At 49.3% G+C, this 26974-nt stretch overlaps 2 protein-coding genes across 3 annotated transcripts; both read left to right on the top strand.

Annotated features, from left to right (window-relative positions):
* Positions 1–9081: 9081 nt before the first annotated feature.
* LOC102264403 (C-C motif chemokine 14) lies at positions 9082–13601 on the top strand. The gene is made up of 3 exons (XM_005899667.3): positions 9082–9343; positions 12792–12906; positions 13384–13601. Exons 1-3 carry the CDS (start codon positions 9259–9261, stop codon positions 13466–13468), a joined length of 285 nt encoding a protein of 94 aa, XP_005899729.2. The 5' UTR covers positions 9082–9258; the 3' UTR covers positions 13469–13601.
* Positions 13522–23629, top strand: CCL16 (C-C motif chemokine ligand 16). 2 transcript variants are annotated; one of them, XM_070390490.1, is made up of 4 exons: positions 13522–13659; positions 16542–16824; positions 19608–19728; positions 20175–23629. In XM_070390490.1, exons 2-4 carry the CDS (start codon positions 16755–16757, stop codon positions 20284–20286), a joined length of 303 nt encoding a protein of 100 aa, XP_070246591.1. In that variant the 5' UTR covers positions 13522–13659; positions 16542–16754; the 3' UTR covers positions 20287–23629. The 2 variants fall into 2 exon arrangements, with proteins under 2 accessions (XP_070246591.1, XP_070246590.1); XM_070390489.1 differs by lacking the exon at positions 13522–13659 and adding an exon at positions 16251–16389.
* The last annotated feature ends 3345 nt before the right edge of the window (positions 23630–26974 follow it).

Genomic DNA, 26974 nt, shown 5'->3' with positions numbered 1-26974 from the left:
CAGTAGATAGGGAAGCCCAAGGAAGCCTGGCGTGCTGCAGTCCACAGGCTCGCAAAGAAACACAGCTGAGCGACTAAACAACAGCAGCAACAGGGCTTAATTTTGGCAGTCCCAGAGAACTGGAGGAATAGAAACTTCACTCTTAAAGAGAACACACACAAAGTCTTGCAGCCTGTAGGACTCACAGCAAAAGCAGTATTTGATAGGAGCCTGGGATCACACCTACCTGCTGATCTTTGAGGGTCTCCCTGAGAGGCAGGAGTCAGCTACAGCTCACCCTGGGGACAGACACTGGCAGCAGCTGTCCTTGGGAACTCTTACTGCCACAAAGACACCTTGCTGGTGGGCACCACTGTGGAATCCTTCCTCTAGCTTATTGCCCTGGGATCCAGCCCTGCCTGGTCCAGCAGCTTGTAGGAACCAGTTCTGGACTGTCTCAGGCCAAGCAACTACCTGGGTAGGAGCACAGCCTCACCATCAGTAGACAGGCTGCCTTGAGACCCCACTGAGCACACAGTTGCCTCTGGACATGACCCAACCCACCCAAAGACCCAGAATCCAGCTCCACCCACCAGTGGGCAACCCCACGGCTTACAGAACCAACCTGTCCACCAAGAAGCCAGATCCTACTTTGGGACCACCTGGGCCTCTGTCCTGAGCACTAGTAGGCTGACACAAGCTTTGGGACAACCTGAACTTGTACCCAACTGTGTCAGAAACCACTCCACCTCACCAACACTAACGATCTGACACCAACTCTGGGACCCCTGAGCCCTGCAACCAGACTCTAGGACTCAGCTCTCCCTGCCAGTATTCTGGCACTAACCCTAGGAACTGGCTTTACCACCAGTAGGTGGGCCACAGCCCCAGAGTCTTCTAGTTGAGTCCACACACCAGGGAGCCAACACGAGCCCCAGGGCCCCTGGAGTTCCGCAGTCAGCTGCTTTGTGACCAGGCCCCACTAACAGCAGCCAACAGCCTCTATACAAGGAAGTGCCTGGTAAGTAAACAGACCAGGGTCAACCAAGCCTATCAAACCGCCCACATAGCCCGCCACAACAAAAGGAACCACACAGCCCTCATGGGGGGAGTCCCCAGAGCATGCAGCTTGGACGACAAGAGGGGTGTGCACCGCTGGAATGCACAGGACATCTCCTGTACAAAGCCATTTCTCCAACGTTAAGAAATACAACTCACATACCAGATGCATAAAAATATAAACAGCAACTTAGGCAAAATGAGATGCCAGAGGAACATGCCCCAGACGAAGGAACAAGATTAAACCTCAGAAGAACTAGCTGAAGTGGAGAAAAAAAGAAAAAAGAACTAAGTGAACTGAAGATGGGCAATCTACCTGAGAAAAAAGTTCAGGGTAGCAATCATGCATGCATGTGTGCTAAGTTGCTTCAGTGGCATCTGACTCTTTGTTACCCTATGGACTGCAGACCACCAGGCTCCTCTGTCCATCGGATTTTCCAGGCAAGAATGCTGGAGTGGGTTGCCATGCCCTCCTCCATGGGATCTTCCCCACCCAGGGATCAAACCCGAGTCCCCTGCATTGGCTGGTAGGTTCTTTTTAGCGCTAGCACCACCTGGAAGCCCAGTGATCATAACAGTGATTAAAGAACTTGGGAGAAGAATGGATGCACAGAGCGAGAAGTGAGAAGTCTTTAACAAAGAGTTAGAAAGTAAAAAAGAAAACCCCCAAAGAGATGACAGATGTAACCAATAAAGTAAAAAATACACTAGAAGGAATCAACAGTAGACTAAATGACACAGAGGAATGGGTCAGCCAGTTGGAAGGAGGTAATAGAAATACTGCTGCTACTGCTAAGTCGCTTCAGTCGTGTCCGACTCTGTGCGACCCCACAGACGGCAGCCCACCAGGCTCCCCCATCCCTGGGATTCTCCAGGCAAGAACACTGGAGTGGGCTGCCAAATAGAAATAACTGATGCCCAACTCTCTCTCTGGCCCATGGTCCCCTCTGGACTCCCACAGCAGATACCCTTCTTTATTTAGAGAACTGTACTTGCAGCTTCGTCCTGGGTCAAACCCCTGACTGTCCAAAAGTGGAGACTGGCAAGGTCCTTACTTGTTTTTTGGGCCCAAGATTCTTCTCCCAACACCTCCCAACTGCTCTTTGGCTTCCCCGGGGTCCTGTTGGAAACACGTTTTCTCGATGATCTTCTCCATCACCTATGTAAGGATATACGTTTTTCAGCCACTTTGTGTGTTGCCATCAAATTGACAAAGGTCCTTTATATAGAACAGAAATTTCTCACCTTATGGTTAGCTTTCTGTCATCTTTTCTGAACCTTTACTGTTACTATGAGTTTTTTTTTTTAATAGTGAAAACTTTTATATTTGGAATTAGCCAGCTGGACTTGGTTTAGATGATCCCAATTTTGTTGGCAACAGCCAAAACATCCTAGTCAGGAGCCAGCTTTCTTCTGTCCATCAGGCCTGATCAGGGTGTTGACCTCAGCCCCCTCAATGTCATCGAGCTTCTTCCCAGCCGATTAATCTGATGCTTGTTGCCTTGACAGCCACAGTGAATACCAGTGTGTTTTGGTCTTCTCTTTTCTTCTTGGCTGACTCGGATCGAGGGAGAATTTGATGACGTCATAGTGGTCGAATTCATTTCTCCTAGGGGCAGTCTCCCAAGGGTATTCGGGCTGCCTCCTGAGCTGCAGTGTTTCGGGCCGCCTTTTTTTGTGAACCTTAGCCACAGTTTTTGGGTTGTGGATGCCTTTCAAGACTGCTGCCTTGGCCTTCAGAGCCTTTGCTCTGGCTTAGGCTTTGGAAGGGGCAGGGCTTCCTTCTTCGCCTTTGGCACCATCTTTGTGAAAAGCGGAATTTATTTTTAGTGTGGTTTTTATCTTCCCACTTATTCTGTCATTTCTATGGAGTTGGGGGAAGCAAAAGAGGCAACACAGATGCTAAGGGTTCTGGCCTATATTTTGAGCCCTGTATGATCTTTCCTATTGCTCTCATTACTTGGGGTGTCCACAGAAGCTTTTGACTTCCCTGTCGAGCATTTTTTTGGTTTTTTGTTTGTTTGTTTATTTTCTGTTTTGTTTTGTTGTTTTAGCAGAGAAAGATTTATTGCAAGCCCAGACAAAGAGACAAGCTGATTCATGCCCTAAAAAGTTTCGAGCTCCCCAGAGGTTTTCGGCAAAGCATTTTAAAAAATCAGGTGAGGGTGGGGAGGGTTGCAGGGTATGTGATTGTGCACAATTGTGCACAACTGTGCACAATTCTCTGATTGGCTGATGATGAGAGCACAAGGTGGTGTCACAAGGGTTAACTTTACCGGACTTAGGCTTCAAAAGTCCTTAGGCTTTTGAGCTACGGTGTTGGAGAAGACTCTTGAGAGTCTCTTGGACTGCAAGGAGATCCAACCAGTCCATCCTAAAGGAAATCAGTCCTGAATATTTATTGGAAGAACTGATGCTGAAGCTGAAACTCCAATACTTTGGCCACCTGATGCGAAGAGCTGACTCACTGGAAAAGACCCTGATGCTAGAAAAGATTGAAGGCAGGAAGAGAAGGGGACGACAGAGGATGAGATGGTTGGATGGCATCACTGACTCGATGGATATGAGTTTGAGTAGGCTCTGGGAGTTGGTGATGGACAGGGAAGCCTGGCGTGCTGCAGTCCATGGGGTCACAAAGAGGAGGACCCCACTGAGCGACTGAATTGAGGCTCCAGGAGGCCTGGGGCTATGAGCTCCTGGTCATCCAGTAGGTAACATCTTCCATCTGATGAGGAGTTTCCACATCTGTAAAACAACTCAGGAAATGTATATCTAGGTATGTGATTATTATGTATTATCTAGGTAAATGTATTAATGTATATAAATGTATTATCTAGGTACTTCAGAGAAGAGCTAAAGCAGAGGATATGGGGGACAAGACCCCAGAGGGTCCTGCTTCCCCCCTTTTCTTTGATACTCTTGAGATTTTGTTTCAGAGTCTTGAAGATCTCAAAGAACTATTGGAGAAAAGCAATGCTAGCCCTAAGGGCAATGTGTGTGGTTTTGACTTGCCAACTGAGTAGAGTGAAACGGTGAGCGCAAACCACTTGGGCTGTGCCAGGTGCCTCACAACAATGGCAGCTGAAAAGAAATGAGAGGTGACATGAGACTTTCCTTCCTGACCAAGCACCTGGTCAATCACAGCTGTTCTCTGAGCTCTTTGAGGAGACGATGCAATGTTATGTAAAGTCAGTTACATGATACTCTTTTCACAGTTCCTCAAAAACAACATGTTCTCTATTGTCTCCTTGCTCTCTGTGGTGACTCCGCCAGAAATGTCCCTTGCTCTCAACCCTCCCAGCAAAACTCAATCCATTTAGATGCTACCATAAAATCTTCCCTCACTGTCCCAGTCAGAACACCCCTCTCCCTTTCTCTAGAATTCTGAAACAGATATTTATCATCACTCAAGCTGACAATGATTGAGTGACTGTGCTGTGCTGTGCTTAGTCACTCAGTCGTGTCTGACTCTTTGCGACCCCATGGACTGGAGTCCACCAGGCTCCTCTGTCCCTGGGATTCTTCAGGCAAGAATCCTGGAGTCGGTTGCCATTTTCTTCTCCGAGGGATCTCCTGGACCCAAGGACCGAACCCAAACTCTTGCATTGGCAGGCAGATTCTTTATTGGTGAGCCACCAGGGAAGCCCTGGAAAAAGTTTAAAATGTGGCTCAGTAAGTCTGCCAACCAATTTTTGAATTTTTAAAAGTAAAAATCTTGGGACTACCCTAGTGGTCCCGTGGTTAAGATTCCATGCTCCCAATGCAGGAGGCATGGTTTCCATCCCTGGAGAGGGAACTAAGATCCCACTTACCATGTGGTGTGGGGGAAAAAATAAAAATAAAAATCTTACAAATGCAAAATAGCTAGAAAAATATGTGCTTTAAAGTTGTAAAAAAAAAAAAATCCACACATTTACTATTTCACTTTTAGAACCATAGACAAGATTTTTTAAGTAACGTAGCTCATACCCTTTTTTCTTGACATGGACCAGGGCTGGGGCAGAGGGCCCACTTGATTATGGACAGTGGGGTCTGTATTTGTCACATACAAGTGATGTAGCAAAGAAGTAAACCTTTAATATAAGGGTCCCACCCACCCTTTCAGTATTATTCAATTTTTTAGAATCAATGCAAATGTGTTGATTTGAAAAACTTTTTAAAAGGCACTCCTGCATACTCACCAGTGGGCCACAGAAGAACCTTTGAGGTCTCTGATTATGTTGCCATCAAAGTCCATTCACCCCATTGTTTTGTAATTTTCATTTACTTTTTTGAGTTCCCTCTTCAAGCTATGAGGTCAGGGTCACTTCCAGGCTGAGTCCATAATATTATGACAAAGAAGGGATGTGGTCACTAAACCCATTCTCTCTTCCCACTGGGCACATAGATGACCTATATTTTTCTTACCTCTGCCTTTAAGTTGGAGTCAGGTGACTTCATTCTGGCCCTGGAGTGTAAGTGAAAGTAATTTATGCTATTTCCAGAAATGGGCCATGAAAATCTGCCTATCCCCCTCTGCTTCTCCCCATTGGCAGCAAACTTGGAGGCTCCTTTTTTGAAAATCTTCACAAGATAGAAGATGTGAAAAACATCATCAAGAGGGAAAAGAATTGCAGAAAGAAGAGGCCAAAACCTCTCAAAAATTAAAAGGCAAAGAAAATGAGTGTTTTCTAAGTAAATTACAAATTAAAATTCTGCTTACTCTTAATTTTTACTATTCAGCCATTTTTCTTTTTTTTAATTTATTTATTGATTTTAATTGGAGGCTAATTATTTTACAATATTGTAGTGGTTTTTGCCATACATTGACATGAATCAGCCATGGATGTACATATGTTCCCCATCCTGAACCCCCTCCCACCTCCCTCCCCATCACACCCCAGCCATTTTTCTTGACCTTGCTCTCTGATTCCATACATTCCAGAGTGTTCAATGGATTTGTAACTATTAAATAAAAATAGCTGTCATTTATTAAATCATGTAAAAGTATTAAAATTAAATTTTATTGATTAAAAAAATGGATGCATGAAAAAGCTTTGCCCAGCACACACACACATACACATACACCCCACTGCTGACCCACAGCAGACTGTGACATGAGCAAGAAATAAACCTTCATTTAATGACTCCCCTGAGATTTATGGGTTGTTTATTATAGCAGTGAGCATATCCAGGCTAATGTAGGTAGGAACTCAATAATTGCTTGAAAAATAAAGACTTTCCTCTAAAGATCGAAGCAACAACTTGGCAGGTAGGCTAGTCTCCACAAAAACAAAAACAATGTCATTATTTTGTCCCAACTAAACATTCTTCCCAGAAACAGCTTGTTTCCTTATATTGTTGCTGGCGACAATTTCTATCACTTGACTCGAGGCATTTAAACAGTGTTATTATAGACAATACAGAAAATTTCAAATAAATGACAGTCTTGGCACCCAAGCATGAGAATTCAGCTATTTCCTGTGAGATATACATACTTAGACCAGCTCAATTCATCCTTCTTCTGAAACATATACTTACAGGAATTTCCTCGATGGTCCAGTGGTTAAGAATCTACCCTGCAATGCAGGGGATACAGGTTCAATCCTTGGTTGGATAAGATTCTGCAGAGCAATTGAGCCCACAAACCACAGCTAGAGAGTCCATATGCTGCAAGGAAGGTTCTGCATGCTGCAACTAAGACCCAACGCAGCCAAATAAATATTTTTTAAAGTAAATAAATAAAACATATACTTACAGATCATTTGCTATCTGCTAGGCCTGCCCCTGCCTTGATGAGTGGAGGAGAGAAGATGGAAACAGCCTTCTAACCACAAAAGCAGAAAGAATGGGGCAAGGGCCCTCACTGGAAGAGCGTGGCCAAGGCCATTGGACTGAGAGAAGGAAGAGTGGATTGGTCCTGCATCCAAATCACTTCATGAATGTGAGCGAGTCTCTGCCCTTCCTGAGTCCCAACTCCTCCTCTGTAAATGGCCCATGTAGACAGATCTAAGGACAGCAAGTATGTAGCACCAAGCTGCCCCTTCACAGAAAGCACATCAGTCACATGATCCACGGATGCAGCTTCAGAACAGTTTCCAGCACTGAGCTCCTGGCCACTGCTAGTCCAGGAAACCTGCCAGCTGCCTGTTAGAGTCCCTTGGACTGCAAAGAGATCCAACCAGTCCATCCTAAAGGAAATCAGTCCTGAATATTCACTGGAATGACTGATGCTGAAGCTGAAACTCAAATACTTATGGCCACCTGAAGTGAAGAACTGACTCGTTGGAAAAGACCCTGATGCTGGGAAAGACTGAAGGCAGGAGGAGAAGGGGACAACAGAGGATGAAATGGTTGGATGGCATCACCAACTCGATGGACATGAGTTTGAGTAGGCTCTGGGAGTTGGTGATGGACAGGGAAGCCTTGCTTGCTGCAGTCTATGGGGTTGCAAAGTCAGACACGACTGAGCAACTGAACTGAACTGAACCCCAAAGAAGGCATCTTCTAGGTTCCCATTAAGCGTCTCTGTCACAAAGTCAGAAACTGGGAGAAGGTCCCTAAGAGATCTCCCTGAACTCAGAAATGTCTCAGACCAAAGGTTTTATAGAGAAGCCAAAGCAAGCAGGACGATTTTAGAGACCGCTTTATTGGGACTTCCATGGTTCTTCTCCATAGCATAGTGGTTAAGAACACAGACTTGGAAGACTTCCCTGGTTGTCCAGTGGCTAAGACTCCATGCTCTTAATACAGGGGGCCTAGGTTCCATTCCTTTGTCAGGAAGCTAGGTCCCACATGCCACAGTTGAAAATTCCTCATGCCACAGCTAAATATCTCATGTGCCACTATGAAGATCGAAGATCCTGCACGCTGCAACTAAGACTCAGTGCAGCCAAATAATTAGATAAATATTTTTTTAAAAAAAGAACATAGACTTGGGAACCAGACTACCCAATTGGAGTTTGAAGCCTGATTCCACTTATCAACTGTCAGAGCTTGGGCAAGTTATGGATGCTTTTTGTGCCTCAGTTTCCTCAACTGCTAATATAATATAATATAAGCTAATATAATTTAAGCCTTATAATATAAGGCTTAAAATGCCTAAATTCATGAAGCATTTGGGACAACAGCTAGTGTGTATTAAAGTGTGTGTGTGTGCACCCGAGGTTGCTTCAGTCATGTCCAACTCTTTGCAACCCTATGGACTGTATCATCTGTCCATGGGATTCTCCAGGCAAGAATACTGGAGCGGGTTGCCATACCCTCCTCCAGGGGATGTTCCTGATCCAAGGATCAAACCCACGTCTTTTATGTCTCCTGTATTGGCAAGCGGGTTCTTTACCACTAGCACCACCTGGGAAGCGCCATATTAAAGTATAAAGCTTGTTAAATAAATTGTCTAGTGAGCACCATGGCACTTCTTCACCCCCAGGGGACAGTGAAGGAGTGAGGATGAGGTTGGGAGCCACAGGTTCTGCTGAAGAGCTTAAGTGAGGATTTCCAAGACTGGAGACCCTATCCTGTTACCCCAAATCCTCTCTGACCTCTGGCCCCCATACAGCCTTGCTCTGGGGCCTGGTACCAGAACTAAGTACGGGACACATCCCAGCCTTGAGATCTTGAACTAAGGCTGAGCCAGTCTTCCCTCCCCATGGGGCTCGTGGTCTTTCTATGACTAAGGAAAGGCGTACGTCAGAGGGTTAAACAGGGCTTCCCAAGTTGCTCAGTGGTAAAGAATCCACCTGCCAATGCAGGAGATGCAGGAGACGTGGGTTCGATCCCTGGGTCAGGAAGAGCCCCTGGAGTAGGACATGGCAACCCACTCCAGTATTCTGGCCTGGAGAAACCCATGGACAGAAGAGCCTGGTGGGCTACAGTCCATGGGCTCACAAAGAGTCAGATACGATTGTGCGACTGAGCATGGGATAAAAAATAAAATATCATATCTAAAATCTGGCAATAGAAAAGGGTTAAATATATTCCCACTAGGGTGGAGGTCAATTTCCTCTCTGAAATCTTGGCTCTCCAGTCTTCCTTCACTCCACCCTCAACACATGTGCAGGATGTGAAATCGCTGAGGGATCTACTGCTTCCTACTTCCCTTTGAAATCCTAGTTCCCTTACTGGAAAAAAAAATTTTTTTTGTCTAAATGAACATTTCTCAAAACTTCGGAAGCCCAGGAAGCCTCTGAAGCCCCTACCAAGCTGCCTCTCCTCCTGCAGCTGCTCCTCCACGGGAGGATGAAGGTCTCCATGGCAGCCGTCTCCTTCCTCCTCCTCCTCAGCATCACTGTGGCCCTTGGGTCCAAGAATGGATCGTCTTCAAGTGAGTACAACACCTTCCAACCTGGTCCCTGTGGGATAGCAAGCAGGAGCCAGGGTGCTGGGATGCGAAGAGAAAGGGGCTCCAGAAGGGGGTCTAGTGTCTTCTTTTCTTTATTACTGAAGTGTAGTTGCTGTGGGCTCCCCAGGTGGCTCAGTAGTAAAGAATCCTCCTGCCAAGCAGGAGATTCGGGTTTAATCCCTGAATCGGGGAGACCCCCTAGAGGAAGATACAGCAACCCACTCCAGTGTTCTTACCTGGAGAATCCCACGGACAGAGGAACCTGGCCGGTTACAATCCAGGGGTGGCCGGTTACAATCCAGGGGTCGCAAAGTGTCAGATACTATTTAGCGACTAAATAACAACGACACAGTTGCTATACAGGGTTGTATAGACTTCCCAGATGGCGCCAGTGGTAAAGAACCCCACGGCCGGTGCAGGAGACGCAAGAGACTTGGGTTGGATCCCTGGGTGGGGAAGATCCCCTGGAAGAGGATACAGCAACCCACTCCAGTACTCTTGCCTGGGAAATCCCATGGACAGAGGAGTCTAGTGGGCTGCAGTCCATAGGGTCACAAAGAGTCGGACATGACTGAAGTAACTTAGCACGCATGCATACACAAGGTTATATTACCTAAGGTGTCTAATATAGTGATTCATAATTTTTAAAGATCATATTCAATTTATAGTTATAAAATATTGACTGTATTCCCTGTGTTGTATAATGTATCCTTGTAGCTTATTTTATACTTAATTGTTTGTACCTCTTAATCCCCTAGCCCAACTTTGCCCCTCCCCCCTTCCTTCTCCCTACTGGTAAACACTATTGTTCTGTATATCTGTGAATCTTTTCTTTTCTGTTCTATTCATTTGTTTGTTGTGTTTTTTAGATTCTGCGTATAAGGATATGATACTGTGTTTATTTTTCTCTGTCTGACTTATTTCACTTAGCAGGCTCTGTTGCTGTGAAAGTCACTCAGTCGTGTCCTACTCTTTGCAACCCCATGGATATAGTCTGTGGAATTCTCCAGGCCAGAATGGGTAGCCTTTCCCTTCTACAGGGGATCTTCCCAATCCAGGGATCAAACCCAATTCTCCCGCATTGCGGGCAGATTCTTTACCAGCTGAGCCACAAGGGAAGCCCAAGAATACTGGAGTGGGTAGCCTATCCCTTCTCCAGTGGATCTTCCAGGCCCAGGAATCGAACCAGGGTCTCCTGCATTGCAGGCGGATTCTTTACCAACCGAACTATCAGGGAATCACTTAGCATAATGCCCTCCAAGTCCAACCAGGTGGCTGCAAATGGCAGTATTTCATTCTTTTTACGGCTGAGTAGTATTCCACTGTGTCTGATGTCCTCTTAAACTGGTTTCATCCTCACATTGCCCAGGACCAATCCCCTCCCTGCCAACGCCATGCAGTGAGGCCAGGTTATCTCTTCACTCCCTCCATTCCTCTCTCTTTGCCATTAAACTAAAGACAGGCCCATCCCATTTGGGCTCGTTATCCCCCAGGAGACTGGGAAGACGTGTTCGGGACCCTCAAGGTCACTTTGTCCCTTTACCCCCTGAGATTTGGATCCAGGCTGCTTCCAGGGTCTCCCTACCCCATGAGTGCAGCATCACTTGGGTATGTACTTGGGGGAAAGGAACAGTTGGGATGGGGGAGCTCCTAGGCCACCATTTTTCAGCTTGTTTCTTCGGAAGAGCTGCCTTTACAGGCAACCCAAGCTATTCGTCACTCTGCAATTTTACCTCGTTTCCTTTTTAGAAACTGAAGGGAAACATAGAAGGCTGTTGAAATGGAGCTAGACTAGACTGGGTGGAATGGGGACAGTTTGCTTTGCTTATCTGAGGAGTCACTGGGCAGCTCAGAGGATGCAGTGACAGTGGTTCTCAGGGACCAGGGGGTCCCTTACTCCACTCTTCAGGGGGTGAGAGTGCTGCTGGAGATGGCGCTGCATAAGACGACCAGCCCTTCCCTTGCCACCCAAGCACCTCGGTGATGCCGAGGCCATCGCTGTGCACACCCATATTTCTGTCCAGGTTGGTCACATAACGTGACGGCCCCAATCACTGTACCCCCTAACTGCAAGGCCCTTGATCTGAAACCCCTCCCCTGCTGCCCCTGTAATTCAATCTTGGTGTGACTTTGTTGTCACCAAGGGCACCTCCTACAAGAGCCATGAAATTTTGGAATCAAAAAATAACTGAAAAATACAGTGATTTTTTTAAAGTGTTTTAGATCAGGAAAATTTTTCTTCCAGCAAAATCTTACACAGGAGGCCCAAAATGTAAAACGGGAAAAAGGCAGATGGGGTCTTATACCCGTAACTCAGCTCCCAAGTGCCTCTGCGCCTCCAGGAAGCTGTGTGTAAAATGCAGTCAGCCGCCAAGGCAGTTAACCGCCTTGTTCACAGATGAGCAGACATGGGGGTGATGGTGCAAAGCCAACAGAGGCTGGATGGGGTTAGATCTGGTAGTCCTAGCTCCCTGGTCATTGTCCGTGGGTCTTGGTGTGGGCATTCTGCCCTCTTGGCAGGGCGTGGGTTCAGTGGGGATCAGGCAGGATGGGGGCACTGGGAGGGACAGGATCTGCATCCCCAATCCTATTGGGACTTTTCCCCCCTAATATCCCTTCTCCCCAGGGTTGTGTGCTCGCTGAGATCTGGACTTTGCTGCGCTTCCATCCAGAGTTCAAAGTCATCAGCCAGTCCTTTGGGGGTGAGGCGGCAATTGTCGTGGTCTATGCGCAGGTTGGAAAAGAATTTTGAGACATGAGGCAGAATGAGAGGAGAAGAGAGTTTACTAGAGCAGGAGATGCTGTTAGGCCAGTGGGCTGGCTCAAGACAGGGACAGTGCCTTTTGTGGGCTGGTAGCCAATTTTTATAGCCTCAAGACAAAGAAACTTCTTGCTAGAAGGGTGGTGTTAGGTGGTTGGTTAGGATGCTATAGGATGGGTATTTTTGTCAATGTGGGGTCAGGGAGCTGCCCGGTTTAGAGCAGGGGGGCTCATGACAACATAGCTTCCCTGGTGGCTCAGATGGTAAAGAATCTGCCTGCGATGCAGGAGACCTGGGTTTGATCCCTGGGTCAGGGAAGATCCCGTGGAGAAGGGAATGGGAAACCCACTCCAGTATTCTGGCCTGGAGGATTCCTTGGACAGGGGAGTCTGGCGGGCTACAGTCCATGAGGTGACTTTGGTAAAGGACTCCACAGGGGTGAGAGAAAGGGAGGCAGGGTGATCGGTGATGAAGGAGGAGAGAAAAAGGAGCCCGGGGATTAGCCTGAGAGGGAGGCCAGGGGACTGAGCTTTTTCTACAGCCCTCTCTCTGAATTCTGGGGTGCTCTCCTTCCTTTCCTCCTGCACCCCCTAGGGTTCCAGAGGCAGTCAGCACCCTGCATCTCTAACAAGCACCCTGATCTCAGCTTGCTCCCCTCTTTCTCCTCAGGAGGACCTTACCACCCCGCCGAGTGCTGCCTCACCTACGTGAGCCGGCCAGTCCCCCGGCAGCGCGTTTCAAGCTATTATGAGACCAGCAGCCAATGCCCCAAGCCTGGAATCGTGTAGGTGAAACCCACACACCACCCTGGGGGATGGGGGGCCCGTAGGGCTGGGAGCACGGTGGGGAAGGGCAGGGGGGAGAATGCAGGATGGGTGCTCCCCAAAGTGCTCTCAGGCGTGTCCACAGAGAGAAGCAGCATGGGGTGGGGTAGGGAGAAGCAGACTTGGGGCTCAGGGGCCGTCAGGGGGGCCCTGCTGGGTCCAGGAGGAAGCTGGGCCCATGGATGAGGATGTGGTGGGGAGAGGAAGGAGAGGCAAGGGACACCTCCTGGGTTGGGCACAGAGACTGGACGGGTCTAAGCAGCCCTGAGGGGCTGGAGGGTGTATCTCTGAAAATACACTGGCCCTGGGCTGCCTCTAACTAAGGAAGGGGAACCGGTCTGGGTGGAATGAGGAATCTGTGAAGAAGGAAGGACTGGCTCTCGCTTCCTGGCTCCCGGAGCCTTGGTTGGTCATCCTTCTCCCCTCTTGTTCCACAGCTTCATCACCAAGAAGGGCCATTACATCTGTGCCAACCCCCATGATGGCTGGGTCCAGGACTATATCAAGGAACTGGAGGAGTGACCCAGAAGTAATGGAGAAGGACACAGCTCGGGATTTAAACAGAGGGGGTTGAACCCACTCCCCTCCTCCCAGCTCAGCCCCAGCCGCCTCCTGGGAGATGCCCTGACTTGAATTAAAGACCAGTCAGGCCCTTTCCTGCCCTCATGCATTTCTACTAAATTTCCCCTCTCGCTGCGGACTTGAGGACACTGGTGAGCCCAGCCATGCCTGCTCTGGCAGGGCAGCTCAGGGTGCCACCCTCAGCCTCATGCTTCACTCTGCAGAAGTTTGGCCAGAGCCTGGTGCAAAAAAAAAAAAGGGTCAGGTCTGCCATGGAGGTAGAGAGAAACTGAACAGGAAGTGAGGAAGACACACTGTATAAAGGCTACCTTGAGACAGTAATGACCACAATAAAAACAGATACTATTTTTGTAGCACCTCCATAGTCCAAGCACTCTGCTAAAGCAGTCTATGTGCATTCATTTATTTAAGCTTCACAAGGAAAGCTTGATTTTGCAGCTAAATCTTCATAAAGGCCTCTCTGTAACAGTTAAGTTCCATAGTCTTTTTTCTGTGGTGGTCCCAAGGCCTTTGTCCCCTGCTGGCTAAGATAGGAATGATTGATGGACAAATTTTATCCAATTCTTCGCCATCCACATACACACATCAGGTTGCACTATATTGTTTTATTCATTTTTGTGTACTTCACAAGGCATAGCAAAAAGTCTGGCCCACATCAGGTGCTCAGGAAATGGATGGATGGGTGGGTGGATGGGTGGGTGGGTGGGTAGATGGATGGATGCATGCATGCATGCATAGATGGATGGATAGTGGATGGTGGATGAACGGGTGGATGGATGAATGCATAGATGAATGAATGGATGGTGCATAGATGAATGAATGGATGGTACATAGATGGATGGGTGGATGGATAGATGCATAGATGGGTGGGTGGATAAATGGATGAATAGATCAGTGGGTGGATGGATGGATGGTGGATGAATGAGTGGATGGATGCATAAACGGATGGATGGATAGATGGATGGATGGATGGATGGATAGTGGATGGTGGATGAATGGGCGGATGGATGCATAAATGGATGGATAGATAGATGGGTGGATGGATGGATAGTGGATGGTGGATGAATGGGTGGATGGATGAATGCATAGATGGGTGGATGAATGGATGGTGGATGGGTGGATAGACGGAATGAGAAAGGAACCAAGAGGAAGCTTATGTTCCAGCTGACCCCAAAGGCTCTCAGACCCATCTTCCAGGTTCAAGGAGCTCTGCATACACAGAGGAAGAGCACACCCAGTGTAGACATGATGACCACGCTCCCTGGTCTCCAGCCCTCCATAAAGACCAAGGGTGTCTGCACAGCAAAGGCACAGCAGGCTTCCTCATACCTCCTCTCCTCCACACACAGAGGTTAAGGGTTATCTCATATACCTACCCCGCTACCCTCATAAAAAGCCACAGCTTTACCACCACTAACTGCCTTGAACCCACCAGGACTAATTGCATTGCCTGCTTTTCCCTATTTTATAAGCAATCTTGCCAAACAACAAGACCCACAAGGATTTTCGAGATCCTTATTTCCCCACGCCCCGTCCCCCAAAACTGCCATCTCCTGAAACACTCCCTCATGCCTCTAGAGGTCACAGTCCATCAAAGAGCAAATCCCCTCTTTCATTTCTTCTCTGAAAGCTGCCTTCAGCCTGGAACAGGGTTCTGAGGCAGTCTGAAAAGAGAAGATACTGAGGGGCAGGTCCATGGGCCCATGCTGAGTCGCTTTGTAGCCCACCAAGCCCCTCTACTGGAGTGGGTTGCCATGCCCTCCTCCAGGGCATCTTCCCGACCCAGGGATTGAACCTGCGTCTCCTGCGACTCCTGCATTGCAGGCGGATTCTTTATCATCGAGCCGCCAGGGAAGCCCGAGGGGGCAAGTCCAGCTTTAGCCAAAGCCAAGGGCGGAAGCTGGAACTCTGGGACCCAGAAGCAGGTTGTCAGGTTCACCGTGTTGGACAGCCCTCTGCTGGCCATGATTGACCACGGTGGCAGATTGGATTAACCCACACTGAGGGCACCCAGGCTTCCCAGGTGACGCTAGGGGTAAAGAACTCGCCTGCCAATGCCAGAGACCTAAGAGAAGCTGGTTTGATGCCTGGGTTAGGAAGATCCCCTGGAAGAGGATATGGCAACCCACTCCAGTATTCTTGCCTGGAGAGTCCGAAGGACAGAGGAGCCTGGCAGGCTACAGTCCTTGGGGTCGCAAATATTTGGACATGACTGAAGAGACTTTACCCGCACGCACGAGGGCACCCAGGAGGGATCAGCTGATTAGACCTGAAACTGGTTCCCAGTACAAAGTCCAAAGAGGTAAATGAGAGCATCAACAAATGAGACAAACATTTCAGCAAACAGGGACCCAAAGATCTGACCCTTTAGGAATGGGAGAAGAGTATTAGTGGCGTAATCTGCACCAAGAAAGTGTGAGTTCCATCGTGTGTCCTTGGACGGGGGCAAGGGGGACACTCTTTTCCGAGGTCACTAAACCCTACCCTTTCCTCAGTCTGTGCTCTCTCTAACCCTGCTTTCTGTTGGCCTCCCAAAGACTGATCACCTGAGGAAAAGGTCGGTTCAACCTTCCCTCTTCTTTCCCAAAGTAGAGATGGGGGCGGGCAACTCGATGAAGCCACACAGATTCTGTTTCCAGGACTGCCTATCTGGCTCCGTGGTAAAGAATCCGCCTGTCAATGGAGGAGACGTAGGTTCAATCCCTGGGTCGAGAAGATCCCCTGGAGGAGGGCATGGCAACCCACTCCGGTATTCTGGCCTGGAGAACCCCGCAGACACAGGAGCCTGGTGGGTTACAGTCCATGGGGCCACAAAGAGTCGAGTCGACTTAGTGACTAAACAGCCTCTGCCTCCTACCCAGGTGAGATTTATTTAGCTTCTCTAAGCCTCAGGGGCCTCATCTGCAAAACGGGAATAAAGTCTCTACTCCCCTCTGTGAATTTAAGTAAAATAGGGCCTGAAGGGAGCTGACACCCAGCGCCTATTCCTCCCTTTCTCTTTTCCTCCATGCAGATGCAAATGTTAGCAAATTCAACTGTGCACCAGACCCCACCCTCCACTGCCCTCCCTTTCAGCAAACAGGAAGGGAGGACCGTCGTCTCTCTTCCTCCACCCACTCTGAAGTGGTCAGAGTCCAGAGAGCTGAGGGCCCCGCGTGGGTGACCAGCAAGGAAGGAGACTGTGTCCGCCCAGCCTCCCCCCGGAGCCTGACTGCCCACTGAGAGGATGAAGGTCTCCGTGGCTGCCCTCTTTCTCCTCATTCTCACCATCACTTCTGTTGTTCACAGCCAGCCAAGTGAGTCCACCTGCCCCTGGAGGGCGGCACTGAGCCAAGGGAACAGGGAGCAGGCCAGGGTGATGCCGAGAGTGCTCTCAGGCCTCCGTCATCAGCCCCAGGCCCCCACTTGCACCCACGCTGCTGCACACTGGCCCCTGGCAAGCAGAGCTGAGCTGCGCTCCAGAGCTGCTGGGGCTGGGCAGTCTCAGGAAGCTGGGTCGAGGTCACATCAGGAGTCCTGAGGACACAGCAGGAATGATCATTTAGGAGGAAGAGCCAAGGAAGGAGCAGAAGGGACAATCACAAACATATGTGATGAGGAGGAAGGCGAGGCAAGTGGGTGGGAAAAGCCACGCCTGGTCTGGCAGGGCAGGACCGAGGGAGTCAGGGAGGCCGGCGGAGGGAGATTTGGGGCTAAGCCCAGAACGGGGAGTCTGAATCTAGACACCCCTTGCGGGCAGGATCTGTTGTAAATTTCTGGGACTGCCATGGCAACCAAGAGACACCCCAGTGGGATGCCCACATGTGCCATTTGGGGATTTCTGGGCCCTTGGCTCCATCTCCCAGCCTAGGGCTAAAAAAGTTTGTAGAAAAGAGAAAAGGGATTGAAGGAGATTGAAAGGCTTTGTAGCCATGAGACAGATGCATGGGCTCTGCCTCTACCAGCATTTATGAGGGCTGGTGACAGGCAAGGGACCAGAGACTCAGGCCATCTCTCAGTACATACGCGCCTTTAATGGCCCCAGCCCTTCCTTTCTCCCTAAGGCTGCCCTTGGCACGTAGTCTGGCTGGATTCTGCCTTTGTGAACCCTCGGGGGAGCGAGGGTCACACACACCATGTAATCTGCCCACATACTCTCAGCACGCCCCTGATCCCTGTAAACGTCGCCTTAAAGAACCAGGGCCACTGTGGGTAGAGGCGCCTCCTGGGGGTGGGAGGGGGCAATATTGCCCTTCGGGAAGGTCAGGCAGGAAGAAAAATGGCCCAGCCAAAGCATGGATCAGCCAAATGGTGCCCTGGAGACGTCTCAAGTTTTGCCACCTACTGGTCAGGGATTTGCACTCTGCAGGTCTCGGGGCTGGGGAAGGTGATATCCTTGAATGATGAGCAGTCAGGGGAGCTCAAGGGGGACACAGTGCTACCAACCAACCAAGTCTGGCCTCCTGGGAGTGTCAGAGAGGGAGAGAAAATACTTTCCAAGCCAGTAGAGTGGCCATTACTACCATTACCTCTTTTAAAAAAAAAGAAAAAGTTTTTATTTTGTATTGGAGTGCAGCCATTAACAATGTTGTGATAGTTTCAGGTGCACAGGGAAGGAACTCAGCCATGCTTACACATGTATCCATTCTCCCTACCATCAGCTCTTAATCACAAGCGCTGACACTTTCTACACCAGACTCTGAGTTAAGGGTTTTGCAAGCATTTTCTCAACTCATCCTCACCACGATCCTAGGACATAACTTCTTTTTATTATTATTGATTTATTTTTATTGAAGTATAGTTGATTTACAATGTTGTTAATTCTTGTTATACAGCAAAGTGATTTGGTTATACATACATATGCATTCTTTTTAAATATTGTTTCATTATGGTGTAGCATAGGATATTTTGTTACTTGCAGAATAACTGTTTTACAATGTTTTGTTCGCAATGTGAATCAGCTGTATGTTTGCACACATCCTCGCCCTCTTGGGCCTCCCTCCCACCCATCATCCCACCTCTTTAGGTCATCACAGGGCACTGAGCTGAGCGCCCTAGGTTATACAGCGGCTTCCCACTAGCTCTCTGTTTTATACATGGTAGCATATATATGTCAATGCCACTGTCTCAATTCATCCTGCCTTCTCCTTCCCCTGCTGTGTAGGATGGAGCTTTTTCACCTTCATTTAATGGGTGAAGGCATCCAGAGAGGTTAAGAAATTTGCCCGTGATTCAAGTCATTTAGTCAAGACTCCAACCCATGCTGTCTGGCCCCAAAACTTAAATACAAGCCTTTTCCCCTTGCCCTGACATCTCCTGCTCATCCCTGCATCTCAGCTTCCCCCCTACCTCAGCCTCTCTGGTGCCTCTAGGACAGAATGCAGGCTCCCTGACATAGTTCAGAAGGGGTGCAGCCCTCCCCGCCCTCTTTAATATCCTCTTCCTACTTCTTCCTTCCCACCTTGCACTGTGGCTCCTGGAACTGCTCCATCCTCCCAGACACGCTGGGCTTCCCCCACCTCAGGCCTCCATATATTTCTTTCTTCCAGATCCCATGACCCCTCTGTCTGCCTAAGTCCTGCTCATCCCTCAGGAATCAGCTCAGACATCACCTGCTGCAGGACTTCTTCCTCAACCTGCCAGGCTGGGTCAGGTGCTCCTCGTTCTGTTCCCATGGCCCCTTGCGTCAAAATCTACTCTATCCCATTGTAGTGCTTATCTGTTCACTTTGCTTTTTCACCCAGACTGGTCTATAAGGGGACACAAGAGTAGTGACTGTGTCTTCCACATGTTCTAACTCCCATAGAGCCTGGCTTGTAATAGGAGCTCAATATATGTTTGCCCAGTCAAGTTCATCAGCAAATGTGAATCCCCCAGTCCTTTGTACTTGATGAAGCTCAGCCTCAGATGAGGCTGAAAGATCTGCAGAAGATTCATCTTTTTCTCTTGTCTGTTACCCATCAAGCTACCACCAATCCCTGCTGACAGATGGCTTTGCCATCAGAAGAACGGACAAAATGCAAGAGATGGGAGATGGAGGTGGGCAGCCATGGGCTTCCTCTCTGCCTTCTTAACTCAGCTTTCAATGTCATCCCCTCAGAAATTCCTGAGTCGGTGAACACCCCACCCAACTGCTGCCTGAAGTATCATGAGAAAGTATTGCCGAGGAAACTGGTGGTGGGATACAGACAGGCCCTCAACTGTCACCTGCCGGCAATCGTGTAAGCACCATCCTGCAGACATTTACAGGCAGCAGGAAGGGGAGCCCAAGGCTGGATCGGGGTACACAGAACCAAGTCTCCATGCTAGAACAGGGGAGCAGCAGTTAAGGGCCTGGGCTTTGACTCTCATGGGACAGGCCTGGGGTTTGTTCTAGACTTTGCCACCTTACAGAGGCACGTGGCTGGTTCATGTGGTCCAAGAAACGGTGGCCATAATGGAACTCAAGCCTGAGGGTCTAGGCTGAATGGAGAGGGGCTGAAAGAAGAGACGATGAGGTCTAGAGGCCAGAGAGGGGAGTTTTTTGAGGGGACCCAGACAGAGGGAGGCCTAGGGAGATGGTACAGGGCATGAGGCAAGCCCCCAGTGAGCTAGAAGTGAGGGGGAGTGTGTGGACTGGACCCCTAACTGCTCCAGGGCCCCTGATGGTCTAACTCTGCCCCCACAGCTTCATCACCAAGCGGAAACGAGAGGTCTGTACCGACCCCAACAATGACTGGGTCCAAGAGTACGTCAAGGATCCCAGACTTCATCCGCGGCATTCCAGGAGGTTGGCCTAGGTTAACATCACCAGATGGGAGGAAGGTCAAGCCCAGATCCACAACTCGCCGTGGTGGTCAGGCCTCCAACAGAGCCCAAGTTCAACGGGGGGGAAGGCGTAATCCCGTGAAAACGCAGGCAACCTTGCGGTCTGAATGACAAGAGTCACCTTCAGAGAAAGAGGCCAGAGATTCAAAAAAGTAAAGCATTTCGAATATATTCTCAGTCTCCGGAGGAAATGCCAAGGTTGAGGGGGAGGGCGGGGGTACATCCTTAACGCTCAGCACGGCACTTTCACATCCTCCTCCTTGTCCTGCTTCAGACCCTCACCTCCCTCCGATGCACCAGCCCGTCCTGAACGATCACGTCCTGCCTCCCAACAGCCAAACCACCTCTGGCTCTCTCTGGCCTCGCACTCATTAAAAGACTCACGGGACTCTTGACTTTTCCTGTCTACCCTTATCCTTTGTCTAGATCTCTTTTTTCTTCTATTATGCTTTTCTTTTAAAACCTAACCTTTTGGGACTTCCCTGGTGGTCCAGTGGCTAGGACTCTGTGCTCCCAGTGCAGGGGCCCAGGTTCAATCCCTGGTCAGGGGACTAGATCCCACACGTTGCAACTAAAAAACCCCTCATGCCGCAACTAAGACCCAAGGCAGCCAAATAAATAAAAATTAAAAACAAAAAACCTAACCTTTTCTTATGGGAATCGTCAAATGCTAATGATTTTTGTCCCTGTTGCTGAGGCTTTGCTGAATTCCCCAATATTGGGTCTTCCCCAGGGTGATGTGGGTACAGATGGTACTGAAACAAAAGAGGAGGTGTCAATCCCTAGGTCCCTCCCACTGCAAGCTGGAAGGGCATTTGGCTAGGCTGGGGGTGAAAATCCTGGTCCCAAACTCAACCATTCAGTAAACACAATTTCCTTTATTACCAACTTCGTTTCTAACTCCCTGCCTCCTTTCTGCTGGGATGGCAGAAACTTAATCTCAGTTTTTTCAGGGTCTTCACATTCCCCTGAGAAATTTCTCCATTTGGGGAACTGGAGCTTTTATATAGCACTGAGGCCAGAGGTGGGGGGCTTCCCTGGTACATCAGATGGTAAAGAATCTGCCTGCAATGCAGGAGACCTGGCTTCGATTCCTGGGCTTAGGGAAGATCCCCTGGAGAAGGTAATGGCATTCTACGCCAGTAGTCTTGCCTGGAGAATTCCACAGACGGAGGAGCCTGGTAGGTGACAGTCCATGGATGGCTAAGAGCAGGACGTGACTGAGTGACTAACACTTTCACTTTATTTTTTTTCCAGACGTGGATTATTTTTTCCCCTCCTCCCTACCTCTCTGTCCCCAGCTCAACAATAGGGAGTGGACTCAGACAAAGTCCAACATTCCCCCAAAATGGTGTTGTGAAGGCAAAGCAAAGTCAGGCAAAAGCCCTGACTAAAGCCCTATAGAGAAACGAATTTGGTGAAGTGATCATTGGGAAGACTGGTCTTCCAATGACTTGGATTCTGCTAAACTGACCCAAGCCTGCCCCCAGTGGCCGCCCGTGGTACTACATCATCCTGCCTGCCTGCTCCCCGACCCCAACTGATGCTAACCCACCCAAACGCCACCTGACCCCAGCTGACCAATCAGACTCTCTCTTAGATGAACTTCGGACCTGAGAAACCAGCCCTGGAGCATTGTCCAAAGGGAAGAAGTCTGTGTACTCGTCTGCCGAAGCCCCTGGAGCTGCCCTGTCCCTCCTCCAGGCTTGGAGGTTTGGCTAACCTCAGTTGCATGAGGTGCCCCAACATTCTTCCCACTATTCTTGTTTGTTTTGTCCGTTTGTTTGAATTCCTAGAGGACCGTGGTGGCATTTAGCACCTCTGCAATAACTTTTTGCTGGTTTAGGTCAGTTCTGTTGTGTGTGTGTTCACACGTACCCAACATTTTTACCGTATTTAAGTGTACAATTCAGTGGCATATTGTCATGCGACCATCACCACTATCCATCTCCAGAACTTTTCCCTCACCCCAGACTGAAACCTCTCTTCCCCATAAACAATAACTTCCCCCTCCTCCCTCCCCCCAGCCCTTCAGTTCAGTTCAGTTCAGTTCAGTCGCTCAGTCGTGTCCGACTCTTTGCAACCCCATGGACTGCAGCATGCCAGGCCTCCCTGTCCATCACCAACTCCTGGAGTTCACTCAAACTCACGTCCATCGAGTCAGTGATGCCATCCAGCCATCTCATCCTCTGTCGTCCCCTTCTCCTCTTGCCCCCAATCCCTCCCAGCATCAGTCTTTTCCAACGAGTCAACTCTTAGCACGAGGTGGCCAAAGTACCGGAGTTCCTAGCCCTTAGGAACCACTATTCTGCTTTCCGTCACTATGAACGCGATTCCTCTAGGAACCTCTAGGTACCTCTAGGTACCTATACCTCTAGGTATAAATGGAATCATCTCGTTATTTGACCTTTTGTAACTGTCTTATTTCACGTAGCACAATGTTTTTAAAATTTATGCATGTTGTCAGGATTTCATTCTTTGCTAGGCCTGAATGATATTTCATTGTCTGTGTCTACCCTGTTTTGTTCATTCATTAATGTGTCCACGGGTGTCTGGGTACCCCCTTTTCCTTACACGAGCTCGAGTTAGCAGGTCTTAGCTTCTGTCGTTTGTGCCAAAAGCACTTTAACTCCTGTACTGACCTGTCAGTCACCACGCTGGCCAGGCAGGAGCTTGGGGCAGGTAAGGGCCTCAAACTCTGACCCTCCCCTTTGTCCCAGACAGAGGTCAATGCTCCCTTGTCGTCCCTCCAGGCTGTGAGCTCCTACTTTTGGATCCAGGGATTTCTCTCCACAATTCCTGCAATCAAAGCTAACTGTGATCAAACATCCTCCAGGAGCTCACAGCCCAGGGATGACAGAACCACCGACAGATACAACATAGCCAGGCTGGACCTCTGCTTGCCGGAGCCAGAGTGAACACGGAGAAGTGGCAGGGCTTGGATTGACGCAGAAGCCAGACCACGATTGGTGTGCACAGCCAAGCAGGAGGTTTCAAAGTCCTTAGCCAGCACCAGGGTCATAATCAGGGAACTCGAGTTCAAAGGCCTGAAGGACAAGCTTCCTGAAAACAGGAAGCACAGGCGAGGCCGGGATTCCAGCAAGCTGGAATGGAAATGTCATCATGAGTCTTTTTTTTTTAATCTATCAAGAGTTCAGAGTTGAGATGTCAGTCCAAAAATCTAATTGAAAAATCTGTATACAAAGTCAAATTCTTATCCCGGCACATAATAATAAAACTTGTCAGAAACTCCCAGTGGTTCAGAACCAAAAGTAACTTATCTCAGGTGCAATCAGCTGTTTTGTTGTTTTTGTTGGGGTTTTTTATTTGTTTTTTATTGAAGTATAATTGCTTTACAACATTATGTTAGTTTCTGCTGAACAATGAAGTGAATCAGCTGTATGGATACGTATATCCCCTTCCTCTTGAGACTCCCTCCCACCCCAACCCCATCCCACCCTCTAGATCACCACAGAGCACCAAGCTGAGCTCCCTGCGTTACACAGGTTTCCACTAGCTAGCTATTTCATACATGGTCGTGTATTTATGTCAAACCTGAACTCCCAGTTCATCCCACCTTCCCTTTCCCCGTCTGTGTCCATCAGAGGGCTTTTCCTAATCTTTTCAAGGTAGATAAATGCCTGGCTTTTAACATAACACGCATGCACACAGAGGCACACACAGGAAAGACCTCCTCATTCTGACCCATAGGTGTCTCCCAACCGTGATCAGCCTGATCAATCAAAGTGATTCATTCACATTACTGTATGCCTAGCTAGCTTATCAGAGAAGGCAATGGCACCCCTACTCCAGTACTCTTGCCTGGAAAATCCCATGGACGGAGGAGCCTGGTGGGCTGCAGTCCATGGGGTCGCTAGGAGTCGGACACGACTGAGAGACTTCACTTTCACTTTTCACTCTCATGCATTGGAGAAGGAAATGGCAAGCCACTCCAGTGTTCTTGCCTGGAGAATCCCAGGGACGGGGGAGCCTGGTGGGCTGCGGTCTCTGGGGTCGCACAGAGTCGGACACGACTGAAGTGACTTAGCAGCAGCAGCAGCCAGCTTATGTGACTGTCAGCCTTGTGGAACCAAGATGACTGGTAGCGGGTGGACAATAAGGCCTGGAATAGCGGGGTTTTCACTCATCTTTCAGAGAAAAGGGTAGAAAGGGGTGAAGGCCACACACAGCAACGTGAGGGGACCAGTGGGTGGGACAGGAAGGGAAAATAGGAAGGAAGCAGCCCTGGGCAGTACAAGGAGCATTCTACCCGGCATCTAGGAGCCTGGCCGGCACATCCCCTCTCATGGATCCCCTCTGCACCCCATCCCCACTGTGCACCATGAGAATTTAGACGAGATGACCAGATGTCCTGCAGCTAGCTCTGGCTGGCCTGTAAGAAATGCTATTTAGCCTTAGAGGCAACCTCCCAAGGCCAGCCAGAAGGGCAGGCACTTTCCCTCTGTAGGAAGAACACGTGGGCATGCACCTGTGTGCAAGCAACGGCTGAGAGTCAGCAGCAGCCTGAATGAGGATCTGCGGGACACAGTGATGTGCTGGTTTAAAAGCTTTGTCTCGGGACTTCCCAGGTGATCCAGTAGCAAATTCTCCTCTCACAATGCAGGGGCCTGGGTGCGACCCCTGGTGGGGGTACTAGATCCCACACGCCACGACTAAAAGTCCGCAGGTCAAAATTTTAGATCCCCCAGGCCACAGATGCAGGGAGGTAAAAAGCTAAATTAAAAAAAATAAAAGCATTCTCCACACTCAGGCAAATCCAGGTTCAGATCCCAACTCTGTCTCTTAACTGTGATGCTAAAATGTCGCTATTCTGTTATCAGCTAGGACGAGAATCCCTCTCCTGGAGGGAAAAAATCATGTTTAGAAAATGTGTCTGCAACCCCAGTGAAGGCAAGAAATGCCCCCAGGACATGGACGTGTGTATGCATGTGTGTGTGTACACGTGCACGCGTGTGTGTGAGCCGCTCAGTCATGTCCAACTCTTCGCGACCCCACGGAGCCCACCAGGCTCCTCTGTCCATGGAAATCTCCAGGCAAGAATAGACTGGGGTAAGATTTCAAGGGGAGGGATGAAATCACTCTGAGTAAGCCAAGAAAAGAGACCACTTGGTCTTTGAAAGCCAGAGATGGGACACAGGGCCCGCATCCCTGGACCGGAGACCAAAACCTGTGAAGTAAGTCATCAGGGATTCACAGAAGTCTTGTGGAAGCTTTGATCGTCTCTAGACTGGAGAACTGCAGGAGTGGAAAGACTTCCAGGCAGCTCTCAAGATCAGGGAGGTGACTCAATGTCTACTTTAGGTGGGTGGTGAGGAAAGGCATTACCAAGGAGGTGACATGCCCCTTGAGAGCTAAATGACCGGCGGGAATCAGCCACACAGGGAACCGGGGGAAGGAAACTTTGCAGGCAGGACTTCCGCAGTAGTCCAGCGGTTAACAACCCGCCCGCCAGTGCAGGGGACATGGGTTCGATCCCTGGTCCAGGAAGATCCCACGTGCCTCAGGGCAACTAAGCCGTGCTCAAAAGCAATGAAGAGTAGCCCTGGATCCCTATAACAAGAGAAAGCCCATGTGCAGCAACAAAGACCTAAAGAAAACACAAATAGATAAAACTTTCCAGGCAGAGGGCACAACCAGGGCAAAGCCCTAGGCTGGGGACAGTCCGGCTGGAGCACAGAGGTGAGGAGACCAGCACAAGCCGTGAGAAAGTCAAAGGCAGGGAGGGAGTGCTTTGTAAGCCCGGGCAAGGAGCATGCAGTTCATTTTAAGGGAGGTGGAAAGCCATCCAGGACATTTTTAAGCAGCTGAGGGAGAGCATCTGATTGACCTTTGAAGAATCACCTGCACAGACAGGGATTCCTGGGGGGCAAGGGAGACCCCCGCAGCAGTCCTGGCTCCAGGGGATGGTGACTTGGACCAGGAAGGAAGTGGTGGTGGCTGAGGAGATTAGGGACATCTCAGGGGACAGAATTGAAAAGACGTACTGAGAAAGATGGGCTTGAGCTGTTGGTGCAATTTATAGAAACGGGGATGTCTGGGAAAGAGTAAATTGAGGTGGGGGATCAAGAGTTCTGTTTGGCCTGTGTTTATTTTGAGGTGCTAATTAGGTGTCCATGAGGCCATGTGGAGAAGGAAGTTGGCTATGGGAGTTTGGAAGGCCAAGGAATGGTCAAGCTGGAGTATATAAAACCCTAGGGCCAGACGGAGTCAGCCGGGGAGAGTGTGGAACAGGTAATGAGTAATGGGCTCGGGGGCGTTCAAACATTTAGAGACCAGAGCGGGAGTGACACGTAGATGGGCTGGCACAGTGGCCAGGGAGATGGCAGGAAAACCCAGAGGGCGTGGTAACTGATAAGCCAAGAAAATCATTTAATCAAGAGAAAGTTATCAAATGTGCTCAGTGCTGCCAAGAGATAAAGGAGGAGCAGAGACGGGCTTCCCTGATGGTCCCGGAGCTAAGACTCCACACTCCCAACGCAGGCAGCCTGCGTTCGATCCCAGGTCAGGGAACTGGATCTCTCAGACTACAACTAAGACCTGGCATAGAGGAGGAGGAGACTTTTAAAAGAGCAATCTTGGGCCGGAGCCATTTCAGAAGTAAGGAGAGTCTTCATTTTATCAGCCTTGACCTTTCTGAGC

The sequence above is a fragment of the Bos mutus genome, chromosome 19 (genome assembly GCF_027580195.1).
Source record: "Bos mutus isolate GX-2022 chromosome 19, NWIPB_WYAK_1.1, whole genome shotgun sequence".
NCBI classification, from domain to species: domain Eukaryota; kingdom Metazoa; phylum Chordata; class Mammalia; order Artiodactyla; family Bovidae; genus Bos; species Bos mutus.
This window is presented reverse-complemented; position numbering and strand designations above follow the sequence as displayed.